This window comes from Eurosta solidaginis, chromosome 2 (assembly GCF_040869045.1).
Source record: "Eurosta solidaginis isolate ZX-2024a chromosome 2, ASM4086904v1, whole genome shotgun sequence".
Lineage (NCBI taxonomy): Eukaryota > Metazoa > Arthropoda > Insecta > Diptera > Tephritidae > Eurosta > Eurosta solidaginis.
Window position 1 is genome coordinate 300,309,750 of NC_090320.1, and position 10,868 is coordinate 300,320,617.

A 10,868-nucleotide genomic window follows, 5' to 3' on the forward strand; every position below is an offset into this window, starting at 1 on the left:
GTGGCTCCGACCTTTTCCATTTAATTTGTCTAGAATACTTTTAATGCCATAACTCGAACATAAATTTACCAATCTTTGTGAAATTTGGTAAGGGTATCGCTTCTATGGCGATAACTGTTTTCTGTGGAAATTGGCGAAATCGGTTGAAGGTCCTTCCGCTCGGCCGTTAACACGATAACTTGAGCAAAAATCGATATATCTTTACTAAACTTCCCTTCAAAAAACGCGAGTACTCTATAAATAATGTAAGGAATACTCCTTTGGGAGTACAAATCTAATCTGTATTCATACAAAAAATGTGCTCCAATTAACATTGCGATGTCCTAGGAGAGGAGTAGGTGATCCCCCTCTCGCTTTGTTTGTGAGTATTCCATAGAGTACATACGTTAGAGTACTTTCCAAAGTGCTTTCACTGTAGTACTCCATGGAGCACCCACAGAGGATCATATGCCAAAGTACTAAAGAGGAATTGTGTCGGAAAGAATTATTGAAGTGAATTTAATTTAAAATGAAAGTAAATGAAGAGGGGCAATACAACTTTTATATTTTATACTACGAATATTCTTATGTTATGTAGCATTTGCGTGAATAACGAAACTAATATAATATGTATACATAAAACCAGTGCGCTGTTGCATTTTATCAGAGTTGCAAAAGTAAAATTTTATTATTAGTTATTTGCATGCAATATTTTACTTTTGACAACTCTGTTCGATCGTCATCGTGACGTGATCACTGTCGTTAAAAAACGAGCAATGATCGGCTGATGGTGGTCCGCAAACGTATTGCAAAGGCCTATTGTTAGAGTACTCCAACATGAAGAAAATGGAAAACGTAATCCAGGGTTAGTTCGCGTACTTATCTGAACTCACTTTATCTTGGTATTAAAAATGGGCGAAATCCGACTATGACTATGCCCACTTTTTCGATATCGAAAATTACGAAAAATTAAAAAATGCCATAATTCTATAACAAATACGAAAAAAGGGATGAAACATGGTGATTGGATTGGTTTTTTGACGCAAAATATACCTTTAGAAAAAACTTTGTAAAATTCATACCCATTTCACCTACCATATTAATTAGAAGAAAATGAAAAAGTTCTGCAGGGCGAAATCAAACGCCCTTGGAATTTTGGCAGGAATACTGTTTGTGGTATTACATATATAATTAAATTAGTGGTAACCGACAGATGATGTTCTGGGTCACCCTGGTCGACATTTTGGTCGATATCTCGAAAACGCCTTCACATATACAACTAAGGGCCACTCCCTTTTAAAACCCTCATTAATACCTTTAATTTGATTCCCATATCGTACAAACACATCCTAGAGTCACCCCTGGTCCACCTTTATGGCGATATCCCGAAATGACGTCCACCTATAGAACTATGGCCCACTCCCTTTTAAAATACTCTTTAATACCTTCCATTTGATACCCATGTCATACAAACACATTCCAGGACTACCCTAGGTTCATTTTACTACATGGTGATTTTCCCTTATTTTGTCTCCAAAGTTCTCTGCTGAGTATGTAATGTTCGGTTACACCCGAACTTAGCCTCCCTTACTTGTTTTGATAAACTTTATAGACCTTCTTTATTTTTTATGACTAGAGATAATATCAGATGTCATTTTAAATTTAGTTTTTATTTTTGTTTCTTTTATTAGTGTCTTGTATAGAATTTTGCACAATTGTTTGTGGTTTAAATTAAATTTTATCAAAAAATTATTTCGATTGAAACGTAAGCGTTTTACAAGTTTTTTTTTCTTTTTGTTTAAATATAGCTGTATGCATTATCAAATGAAGACATATGTACATACGTGAGTAGAAACAGACTTTGATGTTCAATCAATACTAAAAGAGCAGACAGACTTCTTAACAAAATCATATCGCCTGGTTGTTCAAGAAATCAAATGGTGTGTAAAAAATTTATAATTTTTTTTTAAGTGTGCATTTCGATACTTGGAAATATGTATATCAGTGAATCCAAATCCACCTTCAACATTTGTAAAATTTGTTTATATTCCCACCGTTGATAGCAAAAAAAAAAAATAAAAAATAATGTTATATTAAGATATATTAAACATTACAATACAGGCATGAGGACGCGCAAGGCGGAAGGAGTACAAACAATTGACAAGACGTACTTTTTATGCTTAACATAATTCTTTTTCAGCATTATTGATTGGTTGTTATTTTTTGTTTATAATTAAACGACAACCAGATTATGACTTCTTACGATAAATCGCAATGTATAATTAAAACATTTATGTCATATAATAGTGAGAAGCTACAATTTGATTTTCTAATAATACATACATAATTACATATGCAGCTCGATACCAAACCTTTACTTTATTACATTCTTTTTATGTTTTTGCTCTCAAATAATTTTAACAAGTTTAACAATTGCTAGATATAATAAAAATCGCCACTACTGAACAATAATTAAAAATGCTTTAGTTTTTTGTGTCATTGGTATGTTTTGTTAATTTCATTTCGATGCGTTAATTTATTATGCTTTCTTTTAATTTTTCAAAAATATGCGCATGCAAGTAAATGCTGTACTTAAAAGAGTAATGCGAGATGTCTATACACATAGTAGAATCGTAATGATTAGCTCAGAAATTAGATTACTATCAATTACAACTTACAAGTAATTTAAAGCTGCTGTTTAAGGCAACTTAGTCCATGCAAAAAGATTTAATTTATTTTATTTTTACTTACAAACAACTCAAAAGTAGCCTTTTATTAGATTCAATTGCTATAAATTTAATTTTGCAATTCAAACAGCAGTTTTTCTATGCCGTTTTTTCTATTTTATTGCCAGAAATTCAATGAGTATTTTTTTAAATTACTTCAAAAAGTTTCTTTAAGTAATAGATACATTGAGAGTTAATACGGTCATATATGTATATCTTAAAATTTCAACAAACCTTAAGGAGTCAATCGCTCTCTGTGAACAAGAACTCGAAATTTCTCAAACCTCAATCTGACAAATTTTTTATCTGAATTGGGACTTCACATTTTTTATCATTAAATTAAAATAAATTTTTTTTATTTAAAAAGTTTTGAATTATTTTCTTATGGACTGATTCATAATTACTGCATTATATAAATGTAATTGTAATGTATGCAATTTAATTTGTAAGCGCGCGCAGTTCTTGTCATATTTTCATTTTCATATATTATTGGTAAGGACTCTTATAGTAAAATTTACATATTTATAATTGAATATATTTTCATTTTATTCCTTGCAAGTGTCGTTCATTATTATTTAATTAAAAGAATTGCTTTTATGTGACATGTTTGTTTGCCACCGCTTATTTTTAAGCAGTTTCACTGCTGGTACATGTAAATTTACAATGCTTCCAAAACTGTTTCATTTCCCCTACGCTCGCAGTAGCCGTATACTCCACAACCGCCATACACCACCCTTATTACTGCACATGCTCTTCAATTAGATTCTGGTTTAACGTTACGTTTTAGAATCGCCGCAGCCAAATCTTGTTTCATGGCCACCTCCTGCCGTTGATCAGCCAACGGTTGTACGCTGCGTAAACCATTTATAATATCCTTTGTTTTTCCAAAGTATATTTCATTAAGCGTATTACGTATTTTATTTTCCATTTCTTCCACCATTTTGCCAATGTTCACAATATGCGGCGACGATTCACTTACATTGGCATCTTGGTCCGTTTGGCGTGTTAACGAGCCGCCCAAATTCATTGTACCCGAACCTTGTTTATTCGTTTGCAACCACAGCATAGCTGTAGAGGTTAGTTTGTAATGTGCTGTACGCCCCGTTGGCTTTTCTTGCACTTCGACAACGTGTATGGAATCCCAGCAGCCCCGTATTTTTTTATTTCCATCTCCAGCTTTCTTAATTAAAACTACAGCAGCAAAACCATGTTCTAAATCCCATAGATATACCGATGATACGCCACCTTCGTAGTACATTTCGCGATATTGATCGAAAGCATAATTGGCTTCAATCTCTAATTTTCTCAAACGATCCGATGGCATTTGTCCATCTTCCAGAGGTGGGTAATACGTGTTTGACCATGGCGATCGATATGAATCGCCATCACGATTGTAATCGCACAGTAGGTAATCTTTATTATGTTCCTTGTCCTTTGCGATTTTCAATGGTTGATCTACTGATGAAAGCAAGTCTTCGCATAAATCCGGCGCCAAATCAATCAAATCTATTAGATTTTTTTCAATTTGTTGGGGTGGCAGGCGACGCATGAGATCAAGCGCACTGTCCATTTGTACGTCCGACTAAAACAAAAAACATTACAATAGATAAAAAATACAAATATACATATAAACATCACAGTTTTTAATGAATACAATCACCCCGGAATGCAGTGCATGCTTTCCCATTCATAGAATGGCACTTTTGGAATGCATCCTTTATTCCTTTTTTCGGAATAATTAATAATTTTTTTTAGTCATTATTCCTTTCCTCAAGTGAATAATGGAATTATAACCATGTATTTTTATATAAAGTTACCATGTTCTGACCTTTACAACTCAAAAGCAAATTATTGAATTATAAGGCGAAGTTTTTCAGTACAAGTTCAAACTAGAAACCCCATTTAGAAACTGTTTCCTAATTGAAAAACTTATTTCTAAATTTTTGATGCATCTTCTGCCATGACGGCCGCTGGGCTGCAACCAAAGAATGCGTTCCTTAACAAAACTTATATACATACATGAATAGTTATATAAAAAAAAATTATATGTATTTAGTAAATATACAATTCTATCATGTATCGCAGACCTACTTAAAAACGACGATTAACTACAAAACTCGCAATGGTCTCAAATCGCGAAAAACTGACTAACTCTCCCGTATGACCCAATGCGATATATATTTTTTACAGTCTTTACACGCTGGTTACACTAGTCAACAAGAGAAATTACTTTGAAGTCTAACTATTTAATTTCGATGTATTATGGCCCCTAAGTACAAAAACACCCAAAATTTAAAATTCTACGGATACGATTTTTTTTTTTCTAAAATCACGAATTTTCACAGAGGTCTTTCCATTTATTTTATCATATTTTGGAAATTACTTATCTAAATTCGTTGAGAGAAACACCAGTGGATTCACCGCAAAATTTTCTTCAAGTCTTGATAAGAAATTTTTTTAATATGATCGACGGTTGTGGAGTTATTCACATAAAAATGTAAAAAAAAAAATTTTTTTTGCAAAATCGAACATTTTTTTATTTTTCAAAAATTCATAAAAACTCGAAGGTTTTAAAAATTTACCATTTTTATTTCACGGTCTTAAAACTGTAAACATTTTAAATAATGGAAACCTTTTTTCGTGAAAATACATGAATAAATGTTGGTTTTATTGACAATAAAGTGAAAATACCCAATCAAATATATACAACTTTTTCCTTGAGGCATTTCTTGCGATGTTCTTAGAATGCTTAAATCATAAAAACAAAAAAAAAAATCTAATTATCACTCCGTCATAGAAACTGTTATACCTACCTACTGAACATCCCAGCCTGCACACGCCATTTCCCATAGCATATGAAGTTTTTTTGAAAACCCCTTTTTTTCAAACCCTTTCGCAGGTAGTGGTTAAAAAGTTTACAGACTCATTAGATGCCTGCCCTGTATGGTATATTGTCGCCGATTGTGATAAACTTAACGAAAAAAAATATACATACTTTTGAAAATCGAAGTGGCCTGCGACTATTTAAAGTAATTCATTTAGCTCATTCAATGTTATTTAACTAGCATTCCTGATCGCGAAAAGGCAAGTTGTCAACAACAGCAAAAAACTATTAATTGGTTAGTGAATTTTAAAAAAATGAATAATAACAGTAGAAAATTTGTCTGCAAAAATGACCCGAATATATTTTGTTATGTATGTGGTCTTTACACTACAGCAAAAGGGTGGAGAAATTTCACTATTTCACTACAAAATTCATATAAGGATTATTTTAAAATAGATGTTGAGAATTTGAGCCAATATTGGGCGCCAAATTCAATTTGTGATAGCTGTATATATATTTTAAAGAAATGGAAATCCTACCCTTAGTAAGTAACAATTACATTTATTAATTAAAAATATTTATGATACTCATTTTTCACAGAGAAAACATGCAAATTGAAAAACCTATGATGCGGAGAGAAACATGTGATCATGATGCTGTTACTTTTGTTTAAGTAAAAAAAAAAAGGATTTGGAAAACAAATGATTTGGAGTTCCATGTCCTGAAAATCAACATAATACGTATACTGAAGTTCCTCCATCGCCTATCTCATCGTCTTCAAAAATCTCCAGCGTATCAGATGGATTTTGCCCAAAGCCTCTGATACAGTCCTTGTTAGACGATCTTATAAGACCCCTAGAGCTTCCAAAAGATAAGTCAGAGCTACTTACATCCCGTCTAAAAAAAATTAAATTTATTAGAAAAACAGGTTACGATAACTACCTATCGTGAGCGACATAAGCCATATGCTTGTTTTTATAGAAATAAAGACAATATATGTTTTTGCTATGATATAACTGGACTTTTTGGAAAGCTTGGCAAAAAAAAAAAAATTACAGTAGACAAGCAAAAAGTAGAAACTATTTTTAAATATTTCAAGTACTAAATTTTGTAGAATTTCTTTAATAAAGGTATCTTAAATAACAAATAAACAAAAATAATAAAAATACGTATTTTTCCTTCATTCACTTAATTGTTAAAAATATTACCGTTTAACCATGGATTTTCATGAAATAAAGCTTGCCTTATTTGGAATGTTCACAGTTTTACGATCATCTAATAAAAGTTGTAAGTTTTTGTCTCTTTCGATTTTTTACGAATTAAAGAAGAAAAAAATGGAAATTTTTAATACAAAAAACCGATTTTTTTATAATGCGATGCAAATAAATCTGAAACCAATAAGTATTTAAAAAAATGGTATTTAAACAATTTTAAGCTAATTCCATTTGCTATTATATGCTGTTTTCTCCAACAAAATTCGACAAACCCGTTCCAGAGATATGATAAAATCAATGGATCTCCCTTTTCAAAAAAGGCAAATTTTAGAAAAAAAAAAAAAAAAAAAAAAACAAAAATGTATCCATAGAATTTTAAATTTCGACCATTTTTATAATTAGGGGACTATAGCAAATAAAAAAAAAATAGTAGTGATCCAGGGTAATGCAAAAAGTTTAATTTTGTAGAGCAGTGTTAGTGGAGGTATTAACAAATTGAGTATACAGTTCGGTAGGTATTGAATTTGGCAGGCCGGGGGTGCTCATAACTTTGAAATTTCATATTTTTGAGTGAGTTCCTACTCCTGTGTTCTTGTCGTAAAAGGCGTTTAATATCTGTTGACGATTCCAAGGATAAAGTAAATCGATTCCGGGAGAAGCGCGCTAGTAATTGTAGGAGTCTAGCCCGTAGCGTATGCAATTCATATCCGGGGGGTGCCTTAATCGTTGTACCTACAGTATCATGGGCACAGGACCACTATTATAGAGAATACCCCTATAGACTTTCGGGAAGTGTTTTGAAGTTGCAAGGCTAAAACAATCCAACGTAGAATGTCCACCGAATAGGAAACCCAACCGAAACCAAATTGTACAGCAAGTAACTGCATTTTCTTAGCAGAAACTGGAAATTTAGACCACAATGGAATGTATATGTATATATGTATATATGTATATGTATATATGTTTATTAAGTCTATGATCGAAAAGAATCTTACATACTAGATACAAATGAATAGAAAGATATAAAAAGATATAATAGTCAAACTTATATATTAATTACCGTGTAAATAATAAGAAAGAAAAAAGATAACAACAACAACAACATCGAAAAGAATCTTACAGTCTAGATACAAATGAATAGAGATATAAAAAGATATAATAGTCAAACTTATATATTAATTACCGTGTAAATAATAAAAAAGAAAAAAGATAACAATGAGATGAATAAATAATAAAAATAAATTACAGCCACCACAGATCCATAGAAGACTTGAACGTACTTCTCGACAAAGAGAAATCAAGAAGGAAAATCCCTGAGAGTCTATTAAATACGGTAAGTGCGCGGAAAATCGGGTCAAACATGCAATAGTTAGCTCTACCGACACGCAAGTAAAAGGGCAAGAAAGTACGAAGACACCTATTAGGTATATTAAAATTAACTTTAGCTAGAAGAGCTGAACAATCCAAAGAGCCAGTGATGAGATCATAAACAAACATTAGTAGATGCGCAGCTCTCCGGATTTCAAGAGACTGGAGATTGATAAGCATGCATCGCGTGTAATAGGATGGGGTTGGATCGTCAAAGTTAATAGAAATTAAGCAAAATCTAATGAATTTTCTTTGAACCCTCTCTATTCTGGCAGAGTGGCCACTATAGATGGGATTCCAGACAACTGAGGCATATTCTAATTTTGAGCGAACTAAAGAGATAAAAAGTGCCTTCCTGGTATAGGGATCCTTGAAGTCTTTTGCATATCTGCGAAGCAAGGCAAGGTTTCTGTAAGCCTTCTGAAGGACATAACAGATATGACTAACGAAGGAGAAAGAGGTGTCGAAGACAACACCTAGATCAATAACTTCCTTGACAGAAGCCAGTGGAACACCTGAAATACCGTAGGGCGTGGTATGCAGGGTAGACGACTTAGAAAAAGACATTTGAAAGCATTTTTTGACATTTAAGTAGAGACTATTGGTATTACACCAAGCAACAAGATTATTTAGATCATTTTGTAGGAGCACTGCATCTGACGGGCCATTAATTCTACGAAAAATCTTAAGATCGTCTGCATATAAAAGGAAATCAGACGAATTAAAGCAGGAACCAATGTCATTAATAAAGAGCACAAATAAAAGAGGACCAAGAATGCTACCCTGAGGTACCCCGGATGTTGCCAAGAAAGGTTGGGACTTACAGTCTTCAATTTCCACGCACAAGGACCTATTCGACAAATAAGATTTTAACCATGATAGGAAAACAGAGTGAAATCCAATGGATTCCAGTTTAAATAATAAGATTTTATGCGATACTTTATCGAAAGCCTTCGTGAAATCGGTGTATACAGTATCTACCTGGCAACCGTCCTGAAATGCAGAGATGCAGAAATCAGAAAACACTAGGTTCGTAACAGTCGAGCGACCAGCCACAAACCCATGTTGGCACGGCTCAATGACGCTTTTGATGACAAAAGTTAGCTTCTCTTTTATAATTTTCTCAAAAAGCTTCGAGCAAACTGTGAATTGAAAAGCTTTGAATACATTTTTGGCTCTATTCTATATTTTCAATTGAAGCTATTTTCCACATGCCCAATATTTGCACCATGGCACATTGACAACTCCCATAATGTCAAAAGCACTGCATACAACCACAACATAAGGTTATTCGTTCGTTTACCATATATGGGCATAGTTTTTATGTGTGGCATTCGTGCGCCTGCCCATTCCTTGTTATTATGAAAGCAAAGTGCCGGCACACCTTCCAAGTCCACATTCAAGTAAATTCACAACATCAAAGAGTGGCAAAAAATAATATTTCAAACGTATATTACCCACCATTTTGACTTGTCCTATAGTTCGTCGTTATCTCCCTTTGTTTCTGCTTCTTTTCCAAAGTATTTCCCTTACTTTCAACTTGGCTCTATTGTGGCAGCTCACCTATATTTCGTACTTTACTATGTAATTTCGTATTCCAAACACAAATCTGAGTTAAATTTGAAAAATATATGTAGATGAAATTTACTAAATTGAGTTAGTTTTAAACTAGATTTCAGGGAATTCGAGTGTATTAATGTTTTCTAGGCCTTGTTATTTTTTCAGGTAGAGGTGGGCAAATGAGCAATACCCTTGACAGCTGTCAATGGTGTTTAAAGTCAAAGATGACGGATTTGAGCATATAGCTACAGTTATTCAGCGACGCACGGTGGGGTATTTGATCAATCTAGCTGGCAAAAACTAAAGCAGCACTCATTTCTGTTAAAAAAGCGGTTGTCCTCTTCATTGTTATGAAAGGGAATATTTGACAGTAAATTTTTATTTTTATTTATTTATTTATTATTACGGTCTTTAAGACCTAGTTTAGGTTAAAATAAGAGATTAAACATAAATACTTATGTCACATTTAGTGACGTACAATATAAAAACAATTTTTCTTTGAACTTACTAATATTTTCACAGTCTTTCAAATCAGAAGGTAACTCATTATACATTTTATACCCTAAATATTCAAGAGACCTTTTGGCGAACTCAGTTCTTATTCTAGGCAGTCTTATATTATTGCAATTTCTTGTTCCATAATTGTGGATTTCATGATTATAATGTATTTTACTACTCAGGTAATTCGGTAACATTCCTAACCTAAGTTGGTGTATAAATTTCAATGTGAAATAACTAACTGACTGTTTAATACTAAGCCAGTTTAATCTATTGAGCATTACAATTTTTGGCGTTCTTGGAGAAATTCAAGGTGTTCCGCGCAAAATTACTATGGATCGAGCCCCCGGTTTCGGAGGGACCCGGAGTAATTTTTTTGCCTCACATAGATATGTTTAATATTGGTATCAAAAGAAAGGTATTTTACCTGCATTTTTATAGATACTTTTAAGTAGGGTTGCCACTTTACCTTGGTTATATTTTTTTTTATATACTCATTACCATCTGGGAAACGGCTTAACCGATTTTAGTCAAATTTGGTACATCGATATAGTATTACATTTTAAAACTTTTCACTTAGGTGTTGCCACTGAGGATGTTTTCACAAGCTTGCCACCTTTTGCCAATAGGGGTATCAGTCTCTTACAAAATTGGTCACCACTCAAAAACTCTGGGGTATGCGAAGCCGTTTTTATTACT

At 32.9% G+C, this 10,868-nt stretch overlaps 1 protein-coding gene across 1 annotated transcript; it reads right to left on the reverse strand.

Moving 5' to 3' along the window:
* Positions 1–1,630: 1,630 nt before the first annotated feature.
* On the reverse strand, positions 1,631–9,864 carry cpb (F-actin-capping protein subunit beta). The gene is made up of 2 exons (XM_067768772.1): positions 9,573–9,864; positions 1,631–4,287 (listed from the first exon to the last, which is right to left on the reverse strand). Exons 1-2 carry the CDS (start codon positions 9,573–9,575, stop codon positions 3,460–3,462), a joined length of 831 nt encoding a protein of 276 aa, XP_067624873.1. The 5' UTR covers positions 9,576–9,864; the 3' UTR covers positions 1,631–3,459.
* Between the last annotated feature and the right edge of the window lie 1,004 nt (positions 9,865–10,868).